Below are 27,080 nucleotides of genomic sequence, written 5' to 3'. Positions count from 1 at the left end.
TTGAAAATGACGTCAAAAAGGGTGAGGGGTTTCTTTTTCCAGCATTCTATAAAGTTTCGAACCCGGAAAAACTGGTATAGACCTAAGGAATGTTAAAATGGGCAAAAGAGAAATAAAATGAATCCAGAGTATTTGTTTTTAAATGCCAAGAAGATTCAGAGAGATGAAAAATGCACAGTTAATGTCGATTTGTATTCAGGGTGTCAAAAGTCAGTCACGTCGAAAAGTGAAGTTGATCATGTGTGGTAGAATTTGAACTCCAATAAGCTAAGTATTCTGGCATAATCAAGTGAGGATCTTTCCCTTTGTATAGAACCATTTACAATATTATATGCATTGAAAGCAGCTGTTCATGACATTAAAAAGCCATATAAACAAGATGGGCTTTAGTCCTTACTTAACTCCAGGTAATCTCATCAAGATAAGTGTATAAGGTAGAGAGAGCGGAAATGAGAAACAATGACGTTGTCGGACGTCATGAAACTAAACGGCGACAGCGCCGGGTGATCATATAATGTCTTTTTTTATTTTAGAATAATTTGGAAAATTATCAACGTATCTAGCTAAAATTTTTAACATTTCATAAACTTTTGTTGTTTTATATTTCTCATAAATTTTGTAAGCACAGACTACATAGTATTAATTTTATCGCATCAGTCCACGAACTTTTTGATAACCCCTCGTAGTTTCATATCAGTGAATCTTTACGTCTGTTCCAAAATAGGCTCAGTTCTATTTCAATTTAGATTTTTGAAACATTTTGACAGAACCCCCAGTTGCACATCAACTGAGTCCTAAGTATCTTGTGGAGGGAACAAACCTGACTCAGAAATGCCTTTATGATGTTGGAAAGCCTCCTGAGACTACAGTGTATTGGATCAGTCAGGGAGACAACACCTTTAGGCAGCAGGGAGATACACTGAGACTGACCAATGTACAACGTAATAGTTCTGGTAACTATACTTGTACAGCAGAAAATCAGTATTCTTCAGGAAACAGGGGACGAAGCAGTCAATCATTGACCATCGATGTGCAATGTGAGTTTGAAATATCCCTAACAAACATTCTAATGGTCTATAATACAAGCATGTAAAAATAAATGGTCTTTTACTTAAGTAAATACTATAAAAATGAAACACAGATTAACTGTAATTAAAACTTTTTATGTATAATGGTACCACTTTGGAATATTATTTGTATCAACTGGCATCAATTTTGATGGAAAATATTTTTTTCTACAAATATCCTCATAATAAAAAACAGCAACGAAGAAACTCAAATTTTTTTAGAAAAATTCAGCACTTTGGAACTTTGCTTTGCCATCATGGATATTTTGATGGTAAGTTCTTGTACGGTTTCCTCCAGTCTAGAGGTGCTCTGTGTGGCGAACACAACTGCTTTTGCGGACCCATCTTTCGACATTATACTGCTACCTTTACATTCTTACTTCTCAGCATGTTTAAACGCCTATTCCATGTCTCTGAGTTTGATAACATGACAAATCGTCTGATTTCAGGTCATAGTCCTTGGATAAAGTTTCTTTTGTCAGTTTGTCTTTCTGTTTTTAAGCATATCGTTATAAGACATGAAGACAATTTGTTTTTATCGTGCGTATAGTCGCCCACTATTTTCCACCCTGCAGCTCTCTGGGTAAGAATTTATCTTTTAGAACCTTACATATCACATATCAGGTGATAATCCTCTTTCACGTCCTCAGGCAGTGATTTAAAGTGTTCTGCTGCCTTAAGCTTGTCTCTGAGAAAGGCGGATAAGGTGTATGTTTTTCTATTATTACTCCAGCCATTTGCTCTTAAAATTCTTTCAGAGATTTTGATCCAGACATCAATGTCCCCATCTATGTTTCCCTGGAATGGAAATGATTTAACTAGCACCTCTTTCTTAGGTAAAGTTGTCGAACTCTTGAATAGTCCAGATGTAGAGGATCTGGTAGCTGTCGGTTTAACTTGCGCGGCATCTTTAAGTTACCTTCATCATATTACCTCCATCATATAAATCCAACAGAATTTTTTTCCGTTTTGTTATCTCATAGCTGCCACCATGATATGTGACGGGGTTCTCCCTGTCGTCGGCGCTGACTGACAACTGTTGTTTGTTTTTACGAGTCTAATTATTTCCATATTTACAACACACACAGTATAGCTATGATAGGCATGGTTCACAAATATAAAACACATTCACTCTAAATGACATCCCAAGTTCGGACTCATTCTCTCTGTTTTCCGGCCATGGCCATACCAAATCTTTTACTCCCCAGTTGCTCACACAAACCATCTTAATACTCACCTTCATCTCTCAGAACTCTTTCAGGCACAATAAACAAACAACAGAAAGAATACTAAAGCTACAAATTATAAATTCATGCTGTCTCATTCTCTTTTTTCTCTAACTAGTTAATATGACACTCTTGCGAAAGAGGTCTACAACACCGGAATCATGCACCTGCAACATTATCAAACCGTCTCACTCTCTTATTTAATTAGGGTATTTGCTCTTAAACACTATAAACATTCTCATTATTTACAAATACCACAAAATTGAAACATGGAGATTTTTGCTGAATGTAATATTGTGTTATCTTAGAAACAACATCATCATGGTTCATTTTCCTACGATACTCACTGTAGGAATAAACCAAAACAAAAACAATCAATTAAACAGACCCACAAAAACAGGAACAACTAAAAAAATTAATATATGAACAAAAAAAAAATGATTATAGCTACTAAGTACATTGACTGAAAGACATTCTGATAGGCACAATTTTTCAAACGATACCCTGAAGTACTTAACAATGCATTACATTTTATTATAATTTTGGGAAATACTTATGCATAACGAATTATCAGTGGTTTGAAACATTTTTAATCAAGAGTTTAAGTGTTATTCAGAGGACAGATAAAAAGTAAAATGTTTTACATAACCTTCAAAATCTTGCAACAATTTCAGTAACCTAATTCTCAATTTCCTTTGGGATTTTTATATAATTTAGACAACAAAGGAGTTTTTTATATTTCAGAACTGTTTTTATATAGTTTACCAATCCCTTTGCCATACACCATGTGCCTATATTTTCCAATGGCCAGAGGTTTCTTTGACTCTCAAATTTTAATTATTAAATATATCCAATCAGTTTGTTGTAAAAAGATTAATTATCTTTTGCTTGCTTGTAGATCCTCCCATAGTGTCCCCTTTTACTGACCGGGACATCATAGAAGGAAGCAACTTCACCGTTGCATGTGTCTTCACTGCTGGAAATCCATTCCAAACCACTGTTTACTGGATCAAGTCAGGTGAATCGGAATTTAAACAAGATGGAACCATTCTACATTTACCATGGGTACAAAGAAACAGAGCTGGTACTTACATTTGTACAACAGAAAACAGATACAATAGCGGAAGGACAGGAACAAGCAGTCAGTCTTTGGAAATCAATGTTCTGTGTAAGTTGTAAAGCATGTACAATTGCAGCATGTTCTTTCTTTATTTGTCATTTATAAACGGTAAATGCAATTACATTCTTGGTTATTACTTGACGGTATTGATGGTAAAATTAATTTAGCGTAAACTGCAATGATAAATTTTGAGTAATGTTTATAGATTGTAGAATAAGGAAATACAGTATTTGAAAAAAAATCTTGTGACAGGATTGCATATTGTTGATATCTAAGGAAAATACACATCCAAGTCACGATTTATCATTAGTTTGATATAATTATTAATAAGCAGTACAAAAAGCATATGTAACTAAAATGTTAATCAGCCTTCACGATGATGGAACAATGTTGCAACGATTTCACTGGCCAGATTTTAAGTTTGTATATCAACTGAGGCAATCGAGAGGCTTATAATCCCTCACAGATAAGACCGCATTTAATGGCTGCTGGGGCTTCGGCTTAAAACGTATTTATTGCATGACGTTGCATACTGTCATATAAACTGTAATTCTTCATGCTCGAAGATCCTCCCATCGTGTCCCATATTACCAACCAGGACATCATAGAAGGAAGTAACCTCACCGTTCAATGTTCCTTCACTGCTGGAAATCCCCCTCAAACCACTGTTTACTGGATCAGGTCAGGTGACTCTGGATTTAGACAAAATGGACGCATTCTACAGTTACAAAAGATAGACAGAGACAGCACTGGTACTTACGTATGTGTTGCAAAAAACATATACAGCCTTGGCGGTACAGGAACAAGCAGTCGGGCTATGGATGTCAATGTTTTATGTGAGTTGTATAACATGTACGTCAGTTCTTTACATTTACCCATCTCAGAATTAACCATTACTGGTTCCACTAACTATGTTCCATATTTGCCAATAACATCAAATGGTAAATGTAAAGAACTGACTAATAGAAATCCTAACTTTTTCGATGAAATCATCAGGACAGGATAGTAGCATACCATTTATTATAACATTTCAAGAAGTATTCTTCTAGTCTTGCACATAAATTACTTTTAGGATGTACCATACTTCATATGCTGCAATACATGGAAGGATATTGATTTCTGTGTTGTAATAATCATTGTTTAAGCCAGTTGAGATATGCTGCAAATAGAATAGGGGAGCATACCAACAAAAATGGTTATAGTTAGCAATATTTTGAGGTTAGAATTATGCTATTTTTTGAAGCAGATTTATTGGAAAGTGAGTATAAGACAAACATTGACCAAATTTACAAATGTATTACAGCTGCATATGAAAAATTAATTTTATTCTTTGGATATTGAATTCCACGAACATTTTTCAGATAATTGATAGTTAAATCTCTTTGAGCAACTTTTAATATTATACTCAAGTACCCTTTAACAATGAATAATAAGTCTTGCTTGTCCCGAGTTTGATCTACACTATTTTATAATCTTTTAATCATCATTGAGACTCATTAGGAAAAATAATACTGAAATGACTCCACCATGTCTTCAATACCAGATAGTGCTTGTATTAACTGCCATTCCTAATTCTAGATTTTTATTCCAGGTAAACCCGAAGTAAAAAAGAATATTACACTTGGTATACTGGACTCAGAGGGAATTCAATTCTCAGCCACTGTTATTGCATACCCAAAGCCATCATATAAACTATATTATGAAAACAAAACCATCAACAATAAAATGACCAGTAGGTTAAGCAAAAATGCCGTGAATAACTTTACGGTTGTATACAATCAGACACATGTCCAGCAAAGTGATTTTGGGGTGTACCTTCTGGAGTTTGAAAATGCCTATGGAAGGTCTCTCATGTATGTCAACATTATTTCTGAAGGTGAGTATTGCATTTATTTCATATAAATTCAAACAAATCTATCATGACAGATGATAAAAAGTGAATATATACATGTGTCCATGTACCTCACTCAGAAAAATTCTCACTCATGTACGGATGCATAAAAAGTCCTTTCATTATGCTGAGGGATTCTGACTGATTCTTGCCTAATTTTTTGTATTCATATGAAGCAAAATTTATTAAAAAACTTCTACATGAGAAGAAGAAAACACTTACTGTGGTCTTAACTCGACATTTCAATAAATCGACGACGTATTAACAATTGCTACTTCGATTCATATGTCGACGCGATATATCCCAGTGACATTGAAATAAAAGATAACACAGAGTCTGACACGACTGTTTCATATTTAGATATTGTGCTAGAAAAAGACGTTGATGGTAACCTAACAACAAAGCTTTATGATAAACGTGATGACTTAAACTTTTATATCGCCAACTTCCCGTACTTACTAGCAATATACCCTTATTACCTGCATATGGGGTTTATGTCTCTCAGTTGATTCGATATGCAAGAGCATGCTAAACATATGAACAATTTCTAAAACGAGGCAAGCTATTGACAAACAAGTTGATGAAACAATGATATCAACAGTCACGTTTGAAGTCATCAATTCGCAAGTTTTATGGTCGATACAATGACCTTGTCAGCACATACAACCTATCATTGAGTCAAATGCTGACTGACGTTTTTCATACTAATTTTTAGGCCATTATTTATACACTGAACTGTCTACGGTTTTTTTCCTATCACGACAAGGAGCACACAGTGGGTGTGACCGGTCGGCAGGGGATGCTCACTCCTCCATGGCACCTGATCCCACCACTTAATTTTAAGGTCCAAGTTTGCTCTGCTTCAAATTTGTATCGTTTTATTGGACTTTCGAGATTGAATACTGTTTGTTATCTTCATATTTCATTCTAGAACATCTGCATGCAATTTTATCAAACTTGCCATTGACGTCTTTAAACTACTTACTGTTGTGCAAATCCATTTTGTTAATTCTGAATAATTATCTTAATCTAACTATGATCATAGAATTATAAACATCATTTATTGCTGATCAAGCGTTTATTGAAACTGAAAAGAAAAAGAATTCATGATATTGATACTATAGTATAGTTTATCTTTGAATTTTGCATTCAAAATTATCCTTATATGTAAACCTCACCAGGAAAACCATATCCACCAGAGATAAAAACTGTCACGTGTGAGACAAAATCAGCTGATATAACATGGAAATCTTCATTCAATGGCAGAGCTCCTCAAACATTCACTGCCATTGCTATGAGGGATGATCAGTATGAAGCCAGTCGTTCTGGTTCTATGTCAGACAAAGGGGAAAATGACATACATAGGGCAACTATAAACGGACTGCAGCCATCTGTTGTATATAACTTTTATGTGTCTGCATTGAATAAACACGGGGAAACATTGTCAGCTGGTGACATCAGTTGCAGAACCAGTGGTAATTTGCACATGCATTTTAATTTGATTTGATTAGTAATTAATATTATTTGTTCCAACTGAATCAAGAACGTTTTCTTTCATATTGCCAAAATTGGATCAAACATAGCTTTGTATTACAGAATACACTAAGCAGAAGTTTGACATTGTCAATTTATTGGTTAAATTGCCGTTTTATGATTTTTATATACTTTAGGCAGATACTTTGTGCATATACAGAACTTTAATCTTTTTTCTGATCAAATGAAAAGAAAAGTTACCATTCTTTAATTGAAAAAAATAACAGGTATATCGGACAAATCAAGCACCACCAGAAAACTATTTGCCATGTTTGATTGCATGATTTACAATTACAATTGTTCAACGAACGTTTGATGTAACCGATTTTGACCGAGGTGTCTCCAATCAACGTCCCTGCTTTTATATTTTCCCTGAAAAGTTGGTCGTTTTGTCCACCATTGCAAACACAAAATTGCGTGAGATTAATAAAAACACTGAAGAGAGTAGGCGATCTGTAAAAATGTTGTTTTCTGCGCATGTACGCTTAAATGTATTGATAGATAATATTTATCGTCAAATATCGAGTTACACGTACGTAATTTCTCTGATTTATAATTGTCAGTCTAAATTAAAGCGAAATTTTAAATTGCAAGTACTCGAACTCTTTACATTTCAGTGGCGTCATCGTCGGTATTTTATACAAGTAAATACATGCAGTAGTCTTCTGTTTCCTCTGTATGGTTTGTCACATGAAAAAAATCAGTCGAATTAAAATATTAGTACTAGTACAGTAAGCAGAGACGCGGACATTTAATGCAAGAAACTAATCATAAAAGTGAATTAAATACTTCGAATGGAAAAAGAACAAGTCCTTTTTCTTCTTTAGAGACAAAACATATGGTTGTTAATTTACAGCTTTTAGCAATAAAGATGCAGAGTTATATTTATAGAGAATGTAAAGCATTTGGTGAAGTAAACCTTGTTTTCAAATTGATAATCTGCTTGATTACACTGTTTGACACATCTTTATTAGGAAACTTGACGGAAACTTTCAATACAGATTTCAAATTTCTAGTCATCTGAAAACCACCATGTAATTGATTCCTAACATGAAAACCAGGCAGTAACCACTAAAGCATTTTTCAAGTTTCTTATCCTGGGAAACATTGTGGAAACCACAGGTTTTATATATATTGAGATTCATAAAATATTGGAAAATAATTTTGGGTATTTAACTTTTTCAGCTATGAATGCTCGTGCACCTGACCTGAAATCCCTTATTGGTGCTATAGTTGGTGGAACATTTGGTTGTATTATCTTTGTAGCTATGATTCTCTTTGTGTTCCTCAACAGGAAATACAAAATTAAATGCACAGGTACATTTGTATCTTTATCATTATTAGTTATCATTTATACGAAATTTTGATTTTTATTATTATTATTGAAAATTTAAAAACTTTTTTTCGATTTTCAGATCGATATTCCAAATCAGGGTATGGTCAGAAATCAGCTCAAACATTCTCTTTTCTAGGTCTATTCTCCTTATACCTTCGAAAAGTTAAAAAATGTATTCTATGAAGTTATTTTTAATTAAAGTACAACTGAATAAAAAGTAAGCAGGTTTTTAAGTGATCAGCTTGAGAGCCTTTTGCTTCGATGACTAATAGTCCTAAATCCTTTATTCTTCTTTGGACGATCCAAAACTTATTTTTTTCTGAAGCTTATTTAAATTAAGAAACAGTCCAAGGTTAGTATAAACTTTTGTCATTTTTGTCTGTTATTTATTGTTTATTTTGTTTTCCTTAAGGACACCTAGTAGGCATTTTTTTCTTTAACCGCGAGAAGTGTTCCAAACTTCCAAAACATGCTCTTTGCAAAAAAGGTCGAGATGCTATAGTAAAATAAATGGGTCCAGTACAAAGCACGGGGAAATTGCTTGAAATTCTCATTATTATTTCTGTTCTTACACTCCAAAATGAAAAAAAAAAATGGGATAGTTTTTTTTAACTCAGCATATTAAGTCACCGGTGGGTCTCCAAATTTGCCTAAAACTGTCATATTATAGGCATTATTGTCACCGAAAAACTTTTAAAAAATTGTATGAATATTGACATCGGTAAATACAACAAGTAAGACTGTCAAATAAATCACCCTCACATTTCAAAATTTGGATTTATATTTGGTTTATATATTTGAGACTGTGAACTTGGGGGGAAATGATGTTCATTTGCATTAGTTAAGCTATGATTCAGAGGACATACTGCCTATTGGTCGAAAAGTTACAAATCTTACTATAAAAGATTGATAATGTATAAAAATACTTAGAGAGAAAGGATCAAGACTCCCATACTTTATCTTGTTTAAGTATGCTTGCTTTCAACTCCGAAAAGACAACATGATAATTGGTACCTTATATAAACACGATTTCTCTATTTTTATTCCAGTGAGAAGAGAGAAGAAAAATTAGCTGGTATGTTAATTATTAATAAAACAGAAAGCTATTACCTAAATTTCTTTTATTCTGAAATTACGATTTATTCAATGTTCACTTAATAAAATAGGCAATAGGTTTTTTTTTTAAATAATCCTTTCCTTTTGTGTCTTTTTAGCACTGTTAGTTTTATTTTCAGGTCTGCAAGGAAATGAAGGGTAAGTATAAATTGAAACTGTGTCAGAAATAATCTTAAAGTGTAGTTTATTCTAAGTATTCTGCTGTATTGCATGAATTTTCTGTGATTTACATAATTATGCAAGTTTATTATTTATCACTTAAAATATTGTCGTAATGCTAAATATAAATTGAATTGTTTATACATGTGCCTTTAGCTTTGAATTTTATTTACAGCATTCATTATGAAGAACTAAAGTATGCCGACCGCCTTCAAGAAAGCAGTTATGATGCTATTCGATTGGAAGAGAGTGAGAAAATTGATTGTTTCATCAAAGTGAATTTAAATTCAACTTTAGAAAATGTTATTTATACATTCTTGATAAAAAAAAATATGTTTGGTTTTAGGTGATAAGAATGAAAACCCAAGGTATGTCTTTGAAAAAAATAATTTTATAAACATTATCATTAAACAAATTTTAACAGTGTTATGATTTATACAAATATTTTTTTAATTAAAGTGCAACGTATGAAAGTTTGCAACCTACTAAAGAGGAAAACAAATATAAAGTACATGTATTTACAGACAATAAGGATAAAGGTATGTTTAAAGTAGTCGTACTTTATAATGATTCTGGCATTAAGGACAGATAATGCATGTATACTTTCTACAAAATCATGAAAATAACAACTAAAGCCATGTTTAGGTTAATAAAATAAATGCGTTAAGCCGCATAGATTTTAATTTTTCAATCAGTGATTCATAATGATAATAATAATAATAATAATACATGTAAGTTGTATTGATTTATAAGGGTGACGGCAAACGGTAGTATTTTGAACATCATAGAGAGTTTATATATATATATATATATATATATATATATATATATATATATATATATATATATATATATATATATATATATATATATATATCATAGATGTATTTTACATCATAAGTGGTTACTATACAAATGTCTTTTTTTTTCTTTTGAATAATCGGCAATAAACACTTGATTCCAAGAAATGCGTTTTAGAACATTTTATCCAATTTTTCTATTGAAAACAATAATAAACACTTGATTGTTTTAAGGAATGAATTTAATAGCTGCCCAGTTTATACGGTATAAAGTGGGTTGGGGCAGTTTACGCTTTATAAACCGCGAAGCGGTTTATAAAAAAGCGTAAACTCTTCCAACCCACTTTATACGTATAAATTGGTAGCTATTTATTTCATTCCTTATAATTTAATTTTCATTCATTTGGTGTAAGAAAAAAGATGATTGCCCTTAAAAAATGACTTCAAATTGTACAAAATTTAAATGTAACGTCAGGCGGATTGATACTTTTTTGACGCAAGCCATTGTGACGTAGGCATACCAATTTATACGATATAAGGTAAATTTTTTATCCAATGAAATGGAGTGTTACAATCAGAATTAAATTATTTAAAAATAAAATGTTCTTTTGAGAACATTATTCCAGATACCTATAATAAAACATATTTTAGTTGCAAATTTTGTGAATATCACATAAAACGATCCTCTGTACGAAATCTTAGAATGGTTAAAAAAATACAGTGACTCTTAATCACAAATGATACACAATAAAACCCATCTGTGTATTTTAGTATACGAGTATATAATGCGAATTTGAATCTTTCTTGGTATGCACTGCAGGAAAAAATTATTGGGTTGTTGTTGTGTCGTTGCAAAAAACTAATTCTCTTGTGCTTTTCTACATTCAGTTTTTCACGAATAGTCCTATTTTTGTGCCTTTTGTAATTCAAAATTATTTTTCATTTCAGAAAAGGATACTACTTACTCGAATTTCAGTTGATAGGCTTTCTTCAATTATGATACGTGCATAAAAAACTTATTTAATAAATTTTGATGTTTTGTTTTGAATTTGTATCTTTCTTGCAACATTTAAAACATTGTTATTTAATGATAAAGTTTATGTATCTGTATATATAATAATACGTATGTATAATTTTTATGTTGTTGTGTGACGTATATTTTGCATTTTGGCCTCTTTATCGGTTCAACTGAGTCGCCATTGTACAAGTGAAATTTTATTAAATTCTCTTTCCGCCAATTTCCAACGAACTGTTATCTGTCATGTAGGGTCTAAAGTGCTTCATTTACAATTTAAATGGTACAATTATTTAAAAAAAATTCTTTCATTGTCAACAAAACTTGTCGTATTAGGGGACTATTGATCACAAATTCAAAATTAAAATACTAAAATTCTAAATTATTTAAAAAAATTTGTCAACTTTGCTTCCGAGTTAGGTAGGTAGTTCAAAATGAGAGAAGTCGTATAGATTCTCTTTCTGCACACAATCACTGGACCAGAGTTGTACAAAACAAGTATTCAATTTAAATATTTTAAAGAATTTGTTTGGGAATTGTAATATTCAGATGTTAGGCTTGTGGTGTACATAATGGCACAACAAGTACAGATAAGTCAATTACCAAATAAACAAATAAACCAATGTTATGTAACCGGACATATTATCTTAAATATTATCAAAATTTGTGAAACAATCCAATTGTCAAAATTTCTATGAAACTCAATGTAAAGAAGAGAAAACATATTGAGTTAATATTAAATAATTCTAATGAAATTCATAATGCGTTTAAGAACTACATTCCCAGCATTTACATAAGAAGAACATGTATTTACATGTAAAATATTTCCAAGAATCCAAGAAATTTTTAGTTCAAATACAAGTCCCCGTAGTCTTGTATCAAATTGAATGAGAAAATAATTTCATGACAGTTTGTCAATTTGAAGCATGTTAGAAGAAATTATCTACATGCAAGATTATCAAAATATGTTACTAAATGATTGTTTGTTTGTTGTTTAACGTCTCTCTCGAGAATTTTTCACTCATATGGAGACGACACCACTTGCCGATGTAGGGCTGCAAATTTATTTATATACTTGGCACTCAGGGCCATTGAGCAGTGAGGGATCATTTTGGTGCCAACACCTACTGCGACAGAGGGACCTCGGTTTTTATGGTCTCATCCGAAGGACCGGTCTCCACGTCCAGCAGTGGATTTGAACCGGCGACGAAGGATCAACTCCTTACTTCGCGACTCTAGAGGAGACGCTCTAACCACTGCGCCACGCAGACGACCTGTTACTAAATGTAAAATAAAACTAAAGTTTGAATGAACAGTAAGCTTCTGTTTAAGGATGAAAATAACTCAGATGGAAAAAAAAACTTGAAAGAATTAAAAACCACTTTTGTACATTGTAGGCCTATGATTGTAGTGTTATTATTCACTTTCAAGAAATTAGGTAAATTACCTACTTTACTTGCTAGTGACCCTTGAGTATTTCTTGGAAAATCTCAAATTTTTAAACAATATTTTCTTTATTAACAAAATATATTACAAGTAACAAAACTCATTAGATAATAAAATATAATAAAAATGGAATACTGTCGCTAAGTATAAATAAACAAATACAGTTTGATTAATAAACATGTAAATTATTCCGATCCGAAGTTCCTCTGCTGATTTCGTTTTTTTTCACCTTCAAACTAATATAACAAAAATCTGATAGGAACTCTAAATTATTTACAGCCTCAGTTTACTTTTATTGCCCTTATTCTGTTTGTATTGGAATTATATGAGGTCAATGATCAAATTCTTGAGATATGTCATCTGGACTGGTTTTTGTTTATACATGTATTTTTGATAATCTTCATTGCATGCCATTTGATTAATTGAATTAATTAAAATAAAACGCATGATATTTGCAAAATGATGTTAAAAACACATAGAATCCTTACTTTCAGAATATTATTGCAAGAAAAATAATTGTAAAATATTGCAAAAATTAAATTTTATTTTATTTTATTCATATCTTTGTTCTTGCGTATTTCTTTCAAATAGTAAAACATTAAATTTCAATTTTTTTTTTTATCATTTAGAATAATTTTTTATTTAAGAAATTGTACTGTTTAGCAATTTGCTTCCGTCAACTAAAACTCCGAGTAAACGTCATCCTTAAACTCCTCTATTCATTAAATATATATTTTAAAAGAATGAGCCCTTTCATATTTATTTTAATAATTAAAAAAGACAACATAACATGTTATCTCTTATTCATCATAAATATCTATAACTCGATATCAAGTATTTACAATTACTTGGAAGTTATTTTGCCTACTTGATGAACATAGGCGCTTGGGTCGAGGTTAATGTATATTTTCTATATAATGTATTGTCGGGGAAATTCGAATTATACTCGTAACTTTTTTCAGTGCTCAATGTTAATTTTTAGTTTTTGTAAATCTTTCTGCTTGACATACACTAGACTGCCACAGAAATTTGATATTATGCACGTTTTAAAAATGACATATCCGAGCTGTATATTAAAAAGAAACAAGGCTTGCAACTACATTCACCCCTTTCCGTGCCCCCGACATGTCAAAGTTTTTCACGCAATGATTGATGTTGTTTAATTCACTTTAAAACAAGTGAAGACCTAACCCCCGGGTCCATAAATTAAAACTTTAAATTCATTTATTTAAGGATTCAGGTTAAAAATAATATTGTCAGTGATTAGGAAAGAAGTTTAAGACAGTCTCAATCAGCATATACTCTGATCCTTGCGTCTCTCAGAACTGTCGATTAATTTTCTGGTCGCCCGTTTGGGGTTTGGAGGATTAAACGAGCGAAATTTGGGAGAAAATAATTATTTAAACATATAAGATGGATGAAAAGCTGTTACCAGAGGATTTTCATCATTATATAAGAATTATCTTGAGAGAAGAGGATTCGTAATTCAGTTGGTGAGCGGTGCATATAACTTTGAAAAGGAAAAAAATCGTGTCGAGGGCACGGAAAGGGGCGAATGTAGTTGCAAGCCTTGTTTCTTTTTAGTTTACAGGTGGGATATGTAATTTTTAAAACATGCATAAATAACCTTATTGGGTATTAATATTTCAAAGCAGACCTGGTTTTTCGCATTTATTTGAAGCAGAATTTATTCAAAAGCTTCTATATGAAAAGAGGTCTCTTGCTATGTCCTTCAATATATCCTTTGAACTGGAAATATCAGACACCAGAGAGTCTGACACATCAGTTTCATATCTGAATATTATACAAAAAAAAGATATTGATGGCAAACTCACAACTAAACTTTGTGATAAACGTGATGATTCAATTTTTCTATCGTCAACTTCCCTTATTCATGTAGCAATATGCCATGATCACCTGCATATTGAGTTATGTCTCCCAGTTGATTCGATACACAAAAAGCATGGTCTACGTACGAACAGTTTCTTAAACAAGGCAAGCTATTGACAAAGGAGTTGATGATACAAGGATATCAGTCTCGTTTAAAGTCAACATTTCAGAAATTCTATTGTCGATACAATGTCCCTGTAAGTAAATATAATTTATCGTTAAGTCGAATGTAGAATGACGTTTTTCATACAAATTGTTAGGCCATTATTTTCACATTGATTTGCCTACGAATTTTTTCCGATTATGACAAGGAGGACACGACGGGTGTGACGGTGGACAGAGGATATTTACTTCTCCATGATACCTGATCCCACATATGATGTTTTTAGAGGTCCATGTTTGCTCTGCATGCTTACATTTTGTAATGTTTTAATGGACTTTTGAGCTTGATTACTGTTTGTTACCTTCATATTTCATTAGAAGCAACCACATAGTTATCTTCAAACTTAAAATTTTAAAATTTTGAAATGTTCATGCTAGAGAGCTAGTAAACATATATTAAATGTTAATGGGTTTTTTCAGTCAAGGATGAAGTTGAATCTCAGCTCAGTCTCATAAATAGAGACATATCTACATGTATATAAAATAGTACATAGAATGAAATAGAATTCAGTATTTTGAATATTGTCAACAATAAATGGTATGATTATAAATTGATCATATATATGTAGTTGGTTGATAATTGTTTCTGGTATTTTACATGAATGTTATGTGTATCTTTATTCCATGGGAATCCACCCAGGATAAATGAAGTCTTCAATGGAGTCATTTCGAAACTCTTCGGCAAAATCAGATCCGGCTCTATAGATGTTCTTATAATATATACTAGTTCCTCGCGCCATCCATCCAATCCACCAGCCAAAAGTTCCCACAGACATGATGGTATGATTAGCGAGAGAAAGCAGGGCCATGTCTTCTGCTGCTGAATTCCCTATTGAGTAGTACACATTCTTCTCGGTTCCTAAAGCCCTTTTAGACCATTTCATATCATTAGAACCAACAACAAACAATACACTTCGATATCTTTTTTTGAAATAATTCATGGCATTCTTATAGTAAGTTTCATTGGGTGTGAGTTTGCCGTACTTATAATGTTCCTCTGTTGCATAATCTCCTCTTCGGATGTGAATGCTAATTACAATGTTATCCTTATTAACAATAAAATTCATCTGATTTAGGATATTCCTCATTTGTGTGTTTGCTTTTTTCCGTATTGGTTCTTTAAAAGTAAAGATATCCCGAATTTCCTCTTCATATTTTATCCAGTATTTCCATGACTGAAAGTAGCCATCAAATCTCACTCCTTTGGAAGGGGGTACACTGAGCAAATTCTCGTCATATGAAAGTCCCCATCTTTCTTTGTGTTGTGGTAGTTTTGAGCACGTAGCATTAGGTTGTTTCATCGCAGAAAGTGTTGTATTTTGTATGTTAAATACTTGAAACAATTCAGAGTTATCAGGGACAATAGGATATAGTTTTTTAATCTTTGCTATTATGTATAAGAAGATGTATTGAATCATGAGATTTCCAAGTCGTCCTTTGAAATTTACACATACAATATCAGTGGAGTCATTGTAACTAAAAAGTTCTTTTTTCACGATCCGGATTGACGCTCGTCCAAACTTCATATGTGGCTGCCATATATGCGAGTTATATACGTGATAAATGAAGGCGAGATACACGGTCCCTATTATTACAAGAGGTACACATTCTAGAAAATAAAGGTCATTTCTCATTTTCTGATTACGTAAAGGTCCACAGTTATCATTATACCATTATTACATATATACAGTGTTTTTGTTTCGGAGCTGAGTAAGAGAAATGTCACTTGATAAAACTTTCTAATTTCAGAGTAAAAGTACACTAAGTGCTATTTAATCTAAATAAGAATATTTTATTATAACGTTTTAAAATGGGTAGAGCTTGTTCTGTCAAAAATTCTTACTTTTCTTGGAAAACCTTTGCATACTGGCATGGGCTTCAGACCTTTACCTGCAAAATTGTACATTAATAAAATAAAATTGTGCATAAGTTCTTCAAACAATGTACACGTCTATAATGAATTAACCATAATATCCTTGATTTTGGAGAAATCAGAAAATAATCATATGTTTTTGACGAGACTGTGGCTCAGTAGCAACCGCTTATGACACAACGCCGCTTAATGATAGAAAGATCATTTTGCGTTGCAAATGCAACTCTTAATGCCAGAATTTATTGCATTAGTAGTTGCTATTCTAAACCGCTGATGCTCAATGCCCCTTTTTGATAGAGTAATATAATTATGCGTCGCAAATGTACAGCACCCTACTCTTAATGAAAAAAGCAAATATCAACATGATCGATCACTAATGATACAAACTAATATATCATAAAGCATTGCAGTCGCACCCTTTATGATAAAAAATGTGAACCCGATTACCAATCTATAAGCGAGAAACACCTCTACCTTTTACTCAATCCGCCAAACAATGGTAATATACTTTGACTTGCTATTTCGTTTGTTTATGTCAATATCAAAGGCAGATAAATGGTTCATATGGAAATCGGAGAAACACTGTATCTTTAAGTAGCATGCGTCTATCTGCTGAATTTTCTCGTAAAAAATAACAAAAGATGTTTTGCCGTCATTAGTGTCACCTTCTGGAAGATTGATGTACAGAGTGAAGAAAAGAAATTAATGAGAAATATTTCAACACTGATAAATCGAAAAGTATCGACATCCAGTCATGAAAATGAAGTTTTTCATCAGATTTGATTTTGACATGAGACACATGCTTAACTATGCTGTAAACGTACTATCATGTGTATAAAGTCAAAATCACATACTTCACGTTTTTTACAAGAAATAGAAGTAGGTAATGTCAAGTTATGTCTTAAATCAAACACCTACTCAGAGACAAAATAACAAGTTTTATGTTGCTTACTCCAGTGACTCAGTTGTAACACCAATGATAAAATCAGTAATACAAATGACATAACACTTACAAATATGCATGTAAACGTATAAAAGGTATATCTTGAAAAGCAGAATACTATTTATGTACATCCGAAATACGTAGATGAAAGCAGATTCGAAGATTTCATTTATTAACTTAATCACAAAAAGAAAACTGATAACACCAAAACATAGACATCCCATCGACATCATACAATAATGTTTCTACAAGAGGTGTATTGATACATGTAAGAAGTATTGGTATTACGATAAGAACAGTTGTCAACTTTTCCAGTTAAAAGTTGTTTATATGCTAGCCTGATTTATGTCGATTTAATTTTAAAACTGTGTATAAAGTTTAAACTTAAAAATGGTTGAGAAACAATAATTTTATATATGAGTAAATTAAATCAATAATGAATAATTTCTTGGCATGGAAATTTGATGTTTTGATCTGATAGGAACTTTTGCACAGAAAAGTCATTAAAAAACTACTCTCGATGAAATTATAGACTCTTAAGGTTTGATCCCCAATAAAAATTTACTATAATTAATTAAAGTTTACTATAGTTAACTATAGTAAACATTTTGACACCTTGATTTACTGTGAAACTTTACTCTAGAACTCTTCTAAAGTTAAGAGCCTTAAGAGGGCTGAGCGGGGTCGCTGCCCTTGTAGAGCGTTATTATCTCTACACAAAAAAGATTTTCACTTTGAAGTCTTCCATAGTCCTGGAATAGGTAATGTACTTTAAATGAATCTTCATACAAATAAGGTAATGATAGTCAACATAAACTGTCAGAAAGCTCAAGACAGGAATGGGAGGTTTATAAGTGGGGAAAACAGACAAAAGATTTATGTAAATGGCAATAACAGCGGCAGCAGTGATTGTTTATCTATTTACTGTCTGAAGTGAAAGTATTGCAAAACCATACATACTTCTCCAAAGAGAAAACAAGTGTCCAAGTAAACCGAGTTTTTCAGTGTTTGTCAACGGCGCTGTTGTTTAAAACCCATACAATTGACCAGTCTTCAGTTTCAGGTAATGCGTTTGATTATTTTTCCTCCTTCGTATTTTATCGATTATAAACATGTTTGAACAAACAAAATTACTTCCTAAATGAGATATGTATAAGAGACAAATTTCTTGAATATTATATCAATTCTTCCGTAAAAATATAAAGTATAGGATCCAGAGACCTTATAATATTATATTATTTATTCTGTGAAAAGAACTTCACCCATGTTAAAGGCCCTAGACATATTACTTCAATAGAGACAGATATGATGATATGAAATGTGCATAATATAATATGTTCTTGGTACAAAAAAGTTGTTAAATATTTTGACATGGTTAACTATGAAATATGAATGAGGCTCTAATTTAATAATTTATAATTATTTTGAATAATTAATTACACATGACATGTCTTAAGATTTAAAATGCATAATCAATTTATATAAGCATTTATATTTAATTTCCAGAAAATTCTGGGAAAATCAACTGGAGCAAAGCTGACTTGTAGTTGAGGTAGCATTAGTATTTTTGAAGTACCAGCTATTTTGAGGACGCAGTACATGCCATCAACCGACTATTAACCACTTTTTAAAGATTCATTTTTAAGGAAAAAAATTACTCCCAATGATTACTAGTCATAAGTCCTAATTACCTAACGGTACAGAAGATCCAAAAATATAAATATCACCTCTCTTTCACATTTAGTCTCTGCACAATTTTTTTCTGAATTCATGGCTGAAAAAAATTACAGCTAGTTGGTTGTGGTCTGTTTTTAACATTTAAAAATGTCATAATAAGGGAATGGGTACCAGATATCAAAACTTTATTTAAAGAGTAAATTAATGGTGAACCTGAGGTAACAAAATTAAAAAAAAATTATTTTAGCTGTTTTTGAACATTTTCATGAAACTGCAAAGGGAGGTAACTAGTAATAGACTAAATATTTTATTGGAATTTCACAGTTTTTATTTCCATTTCTCAAAATTAGCCAGCAGATTTTTTTTATATGTTTGATTTATGTTATACATATATTAATCATTATAATGTAACAAAATATCGTGGTAACTTGTTTCAAAATTTGAATAATTGCCTACATGTGAAGTGTGTATTTTCACTAGATTGTCATGTTTATCTTATAAGACTAACATTTTCATTGTTATTAAGTTTTTGTTTCTGAATTAATTTCGTCTGATGTAATTGTTATGTTTTAGCCACTTTCCGCTTTATATTTGAGATTCATATTATTTTTGACATGTTTTCATGTTTACATATCATGCAGTATACTAAGATGTAATAAATTCTAAAAGTAAGGTTGATTGTGATGTTGTCTTTTACATTAAAATGTAACTGATGATTATATAAAGCATTTCTGCTAATATGATGAATTTTGAAGAAAGTTTTGTTTGGACCCCCAGCCTCCTTAATATTTCTTACATTACACACCAATAATGTAATTTTTTGAAATAATATGTAAATATTTAATTAATATTTCTATTTCAATACAAGAAAATTGCTTATAGTAATAAAAAATATATAACGATCTAAAATTCATAGTAAATCTATAGGTAAAAATTTTATTTAGTAAAGCGAAAACTTTGATACATTTGTACTATGGTTAACTATGATAAACTAAACTATAGTTTACTATAGTACTTGTAAGGGATATTTTATTTATTTTCTTTAAAAATCATAACAAATATATACGTAAATTTAAAATGAAAAATACGCAAAATAAATTACATGTATATTTATAGAAATTTACCTAAATAACTGTTTATTAGTGTTTTGATTTTACTACAATTCAATGACTTGTATTTGTGAGAATTTTGAAAACATTACCGGTAAGCTAAAGATTGCTAAAAGGATTAATACTTCGCACTACTTCAATCACCTTCTAAAGGGAAAATGTTTTATCATTATTTAAAAACAACTTTGATGTTCATTTAATTTGAAATTTGATAAAAAGGATTTAATCCACATTCAACAATATTTTAATTAAAACAAATACTTTAGCGGTAGCAATTTAAAATAATGTAACGTTATAAAATCTTACTAAAACTGAAGAAGGCGTGAAATTTTGAGTGCTTTACATTGTTTCTCGATGTTGTCAACGCTTCTCACATAAAACAATCTCTGATAAAGGAGTTGTTTATGAAATTGTCGATACATTACTTGTTTAAACAATATCATATACCTTCTTGAAAGAAAAGATAAAATGTTTGCTTTGAGATTAGACTTTAGATACCATCCCAAAGTTTTCTTTGAAATCAAAAGTAGATCAACTTAATTTTTTTAATCATGTCTTCCTTAGTAAAAAGAATTTTAAAATATTCCTCATTATTGTACATATTTAAGTATATTGGCGAAGTCTACATATACAAATTTTCTTTGAAATCGGAACGTAACAGTAGGAGGGGTAGGATTTTGAAGGGAGCTTCACCGAAAGACGGACTATGACACCCTTGCATCACATTGCATCTCTTTCCCCTTAGTGAAGACATGTAGCTTAATTTTGTCTTGATTTTCGAACAAGACGTTACTGATGAATGTGTACCTCTGTTGTTCAGAACATATAGGTTCATAGGGAAATTACACTTGGACTCATGATATATTTTCACCATATATATATATATATATATATATATATATATATATATATATATATATATATATATATATATATATATATATATATATATATATATATATGACATTGTTCTTTGAAAACTTGGAAATATCTCCTACAGATTTGGGACAAAAAACATTTTAAATATGGTTTAAACATTTTAATACACATATCGATGCTCATTGTAAATTAGCATCAAAAAAGATATTGTTATTACGCAGGATTAATAAATATTTTATATTATATACGAGAAAGTTATTCTATCGTGCATATGTACTGCCATCAATTGATTACTGTATAACAATTTTGATTAATACATTAGCCTCTAACCTCGATGGGATTCAGAAGTTACAGAAACGGGCAGCTCGCTGTATTCTTGATGCTGCCTATAACATGCCATCAACCTTTATTTGAAAAACTTAATTGGCTTACCGTATATGAACAATTACTGTAAATAAGCCAGTATTGTTGTATAAGACGCTTTACGGTGCAAGTCTAAATATCCTGTCTGAAATGTTCAATTGCCAATTATCCAATTCCTACCATCTAAGATCTGAATCTAATCTCGACTTATGTGTTCCAAAACACAATACTTACATATTTCAAAATTCTTTTCAATATTCTGGTACAGTATTGTAGAACAATTTACCTTTAGATATAAGAATGTCTCCAAAAGTTCCAAATTTTGAATTCAAGACAAAAAAAATTATAATAGACGAACGATCAATTAAATTTTGATAAGAAAATATATAACACACCAACGACCAACTTAAATTTTAATATTGTATATGTTTGGACTGTATCATTAATTAAATACTGCATGAATTGTTAATGTATGTTGTGATATATTACTACTGTAGAATGTATTATTTATCATTGTGTACAATTGTAATTTATATAGAAGACCCCAAGGAAGAATACTGCTCGCACTAAGTGACTTATCCTCTTTAAATAAATTATTATTATTATCATTATTATTATTATTATTATTATTAAAATAACATCCAATATGAATACAGTTATGAGAGTTTTTCTTCTCTTTTTAGTCTTAGTCTCGTCATTATTGATCGAAATAAAAAAAAAATTGAGGAACAGGAGAGCTTCATCGTTTTAAAGTCCTGTTTTGTAAACAACTTTGTGTTTATCAGAAAAAGGTCAGATAAAAAGGGCTATATTCTAAGATATTTTTTCCCTCATTAGATTTCATTCTTCTGATTTATAAACCATTATCTTGAACATCTTTTGTTCAATATTGCTTATCAAAATGTTTACCCTTTTCGAGATATAAAGCATTAAAGGTTCAGCATTCTGGCCCCTTATGGCTCCTAATTACGTTGCAGAGGTTCAAAATTTTACAATATTTTCTTGCATATTGTTACTAAAGCATTTTTGCTTCAGCAATTTATGACAAAATATTGATTGTTCAAGAGTTACAGATTAAAATCTTTTGGGCCCTCTGAGCCCCTAATTTAATTTCTTGATACCAAATGAAGATAAAAATATTCAACGAAAGGCGATAAGCGACGACTTATTGTCAATTAACAATGGTCATTTCCATTCTTATGTCGATACGATATATCCCAGTGAGATTGAAATAAAAGATACCACGGAGTGTTACACATCTGTTTCATATTTCGATATTTAACTAGAAAAAGACGTTAATGGTAATCTAACAACCAAGCCTTATGATAAACGTGATAACTTTAACTTTTCAATCGTCAACTTCCCTTACTTATGCAGTAAGATACCTTAATTACCTGCATCAGTTGATTTGATACGCAAGAGCATGTTCTACGTATAAACAATTTCTAAAACGAGGTAACTTATTGACAAACAAATTGATAAAACAAGAACATCAGCAGTCTCGTTTAAAGTCGTCATTTCGTAAGTTCTATGGTCGATACAATGACCTTGTCAGCAAATACAATTTATCATTTTTTAGTTTTTTATACTAATTGTTAGGCCATTATTTACACACTGAATTGTCGACGGATTTTTCCGTTATTTTCCGTTATATCTTGACAAGTAGCGCACAGCGTGTGTGACCGGTCGGCAGGGGATGCTCACTCCTCCATGGCGCCTGATCCCACGTCTGATGTTTTAGAGGTCCGTGTTTGCTCTGCTCCAAAATTTGTATTGTTTAATGGACTTTTGAGCTTGAATACTGTTCGTTATCTCCATACATTTCATTGATGTAAGCTAACATTGTGTTTTATTCGAATAATATGAGAGACAGATTTGATTTATAAAATAGTTTAATCTATTCTAGCTTTAGTGTATTAAATTAACACAGAGTCTGCAACACCTGCCTCATATCTTGATTTTTTATTGACTATAGGCCATAGAGTCCAATAACAACTAAACCATATGACAAACGAGATGTCTTCAGCTTTTTCATCGTCAACTTTCCTTTTTAATATAGTAATATTCCACTCTCACCTGTACCTGGTGTTTATGTCTCCCAACTTATTGGATACTCAGGGCATGCTCTGAGTTCGATAATTTTTTAAACCTAAGCAAGCTACTGACAAATAAGTTGATGTTACAGGGATTACAAAAACCTCGTTTAAAGACAGCAATTCGTAAATTCATGGCCATTATGATGACCTCGTTAGCGAATACAGCCTATAATTTTGTCGTATTTTGACTTGCATATTCCATACCAAATGGATGGTCCTTGCTTTTATGCTAAATATTCCGACTATCTAATCAATAATTTTAGAAACCAGTACTAATAAATTTTCATTCTAGACTTCTTGTTCTTGCCCTCGTACATAGGGCTCACGGCGGGTGACCGGTCGACAGGGGATGCTTACTTTTCTTAGGCATATGATCCCACCTCTGGAATTATCAGGTGTTCGTGTTTTATCCCTGTTCTCGAATTTGATTTGCTTTTTTTTTCTTTCTTTTTTTTTACTAAGCAATCAATTCCTAAAACAAAATAATTTACCATAACTCTGTCAAAACTGCATTTAGTATTATTCAAAAGATAAGAAATAGGATTTTTACAGAATTCAGTAGATTATTTATTAGCATTAATACATATCAATACAGTTAGTAGTCATCGATCGGTACATCAGCTGATTTACTCATTATACTACACTGTAGTATGTACAAGTTTTACATTGAAATCAGTCCAGAGCTGAAGAAAAAAATAGCAATTTAAAAGAACCGTTCATAATTATGTATTAGGCACTTATATATTGTAATGAAATCTTGCACGTCATTGGAACTTTTGAGAGATAAATGCTCAATAAAAGTACCACTGATTAGAAACAAGTGAAGATTATGATACCTTGTATTTAAAAAAAATCATCATAAAACAAATCATTAATCCATCTCGGCAAACGGTGCCTAAAAACTTTGTCCAAATTTTGTAGCATTAAATGAACAAAATAAGACACTTTTCCCATCAAAAATGCCTTCAACTTGTTTTTTCTATCCACTCAAATGACATGTTTCGACCAAAATTATTGCTTATATTAATTGCAAGCATCCCTATTTAGGGTAAATTCATGATTAAATCCTGGTACCTAGAGGTAGGACGGGGCTTCCCCTGGGGATTACATTGGACATTATATATAAAGAAAAAGTCTTTCAAAATCTTCTTATCAATTTCATTAGTTCCAAAATTAATCACATTGATTTTCAACCATCCCCTTTAATACAGAGGCAAATTTGCCCCCTTTTGGACATGGAGTGGGACAGAATTGTCAAGAAAATAAAAAAGTGTGAAACATTAAAAATCTGAAGATGAACAGAACCATTATGACTGAGTTGAGTTTTGTGTCCTATGGAGCAATTTTTTCGGGGGAGGGGGGGGGGTGCAAGCGTAAAATTAAATTCTTGAATTTTGTAACTGGGAGGTTCTTAGATAATCTAGGATTCCTGTATTTTGCGATTATTGGGCTATTTCAAAGCAGTTACAGAATTACCCTTATATGATTGAATGAATATATTACTTACCATTGAAAATATGTGATTTTTCGAATTCAGAACTTGAATATAAAATCTATTCAAGAAGATCAATCAGGTATTTATGTACGGGTTTAGTTGTTTTGTCATCACCCTTCAGGGATCTTGCTATGCGCCTTATGTCAGAGTGGTGTGTAACAGAATCATCAATGCTATGGAAATTGAACATCCACACAAGAGCAACAACGCAGCAAAATACTAACAGGCAATATCTGTGTCTTCTTACCATGCTTTAGTGCTACAAATGTCAGAAGACATCAATGCAAATGGTTCAGTTGCGTGCGATAAAATAAATTTCAATATTTTGAATCGCACCTTTTAAAAAAACAACATGGCAAAATGTCGGTTCTATGCTTCCTACAATTATTTGTAGCTCGATTCAAGTTTTTAAATTACATAAAAAAAATGTCCATTTGATGAGGTAACTGAAAGTGTAAACTGTATACTTTCCTTAACTAGCATTTCAAATAGCCATCACTTTATGTACAATCACTTAATATTATTTTAAAACAGGAATTCTCCAATTTAAATATATCCAATAATTGTTCGTAGTTCAGGTGTATAAACATAAATATTTTTGAAATTTGGTATCGGTAAATTAAGAACTACATTTCATTTCATTCGGTACGCTCGGTAACTTTTTCCTTGCTGTATTCTTTTCTTCAATTGAATTCGTATTATAAAGCAATAACCCATGCCTTAATTCTATATACAATTTTATTTCAATTACACATTTATTTTCCCATTGATCGTTGACATAACTCAACATTTATGAAAAAAAAAAAAGATAACTCCACTCTCCGAGGCGGTTATCTATTTATTTGACTATCCATTAATTTAGAAAATAAAAATTAGATAATTTTTTTCTTTGTATCTTGCTTTATTTTATTGCTTTTTTCTCTGTAATCTTGCTTTATTTTACTTAGACAGTGTTGAGGAATGAAATATATGGAGATAACGAACAGTATTCAAGCTCAAAAGTCCATTATACAATACAAAATAGGAGCAGAGCAAACACGGACCTCCAAACATCAGAGGTGGGATCAGGTGCCATGGAGGAGTGAGCATCCCCTGCCGACCGGTCACACCCGCCGTGTGCTCCTTGTCATGATCGGGAAATAACGGAAAAATCCGTCGACAATTCAGTGTGTAAATAATGGCCTAACAATTAGTGTTAAAAAACGTCACTCAGCATTTGACTCAATGATAAATTGTATTTGCTGACAAGGTCATTGTATCGACCATAGAACTTACGAAATGATGACTTTAAACGAGACAGCTGATATTCTTGTTTCATCAATTTATTTGTCAATAATTTACCTCGTGTTAGAAATTGTACATACGTAGAGCATGCTCTTGCGTATCGAATCAACTGAGAGAGATATACCCCGTATGCAGGTGATGAAGGTATCTTGCTGCATAAGTAAGGGAAGTTGACGATTGAAAAGTTAAAGTCATCACGGGTATCATAAAGCTTGGTTGTTAGATTACCATTAACGTTTTTTTCAAGTAAAATATCCAAATATGAAACAGATGTGTCAGACTCTGTGGTATCTTTTATCTCAATTTCACAAGGATATATCGTATCGACATAAGAATGGAAATAGCCATTGTTAATTGACAATACGTCGTCGATATATCTAAATGTCGAGTTGAAGGCCACAGCAAGTGTTTTCTTCTTTTCACGTACAAGATTTTGGACAAATTCTGCTTCATATGAATACAAAAAAAGGTCTGCTAATAACGGGGCGCAATTGATACCCATGGGAATTCCAATAGATTGTTGGAAGACCTGGTCTCCAAAAACCACATAGATATTGTCAATCAGAAACTCAAGCATCTTTTTAATGTCAACTTCAGAGT

General features: G+C 31.6%; 2 protein-coding genes across 2 annotated transcripts; one reads left to right on the top strand and one right to left on the bottom strand.

Annotated features, from left to right (window-relative positions):
• The first annotated feature begins 379 nt into the window (after positions 1-379).
• LOC133190594 (hemicentin-1-like) lies at positions 380-11,291 on the top strand. The gene is made up of 14 exons (XM_061326288.1): positions 380-407; positions 768-1,037; positions 3,192-3,461; positions 3,980-4,249; positions 5,005-5,289; positions 6,486-6,779; positions 8,023-8,154; positions 8,253-8,271; positions 9,223-9,248; positions 9,409-9,427; positions 9,624-9,697; positions 9,795-9,816; positions 9,908-9,987; positions 11,197-11,291. The coding sequence occupies exons 1-14, from the start codon at positions 380-382 to the stop codon at positions 11,226-11,228; spliced, it is 1,821 nt and encodes a 606-aa protein (XP_061182272.1). The 3' UTR covers positions 11,229-11,291.
• A 4,087-nt stretch (positions 11,292-15,378) lies between these two features.
• Positions 15,379-16,287, bottom strand: LOC133190593 (galactoside alpha-(1,2)-fucosyltransferase 2-like). Its single transcript, XM_061326287.1, has one exon. It carries the CDS (start codon positions 16,285-16,287, stop codon positions 15,379-15,381), a length of 909 nt encoding a protein of 302 aa, XP_061182271.1.
• Positions 16,288-27,080: the final 10,793 nt, after the last annotated feature.

The sequence above is a fragment of the Saccostrea echinata genome, unplaced genomic scaffold (genome assembly GCF_033153115.1).
Source record: "Saccostrea echinata isolate AGI-Se365-2 ecotype Australia unplaced genomic scaffold, CSIRO_AGI_Sech_v1 ptg000022l, whole genome shotgun sequence".
NCBI classification, from domain to species: Eukaryota; Metazoa; Mollusca; class Bivalvia; order Ostreida; family Ostreidae; genus Saccostrea; species Saccostrea echinata.
This window is presented reverse-complemented; position numbering and strand designations above follow the sequence as displayed.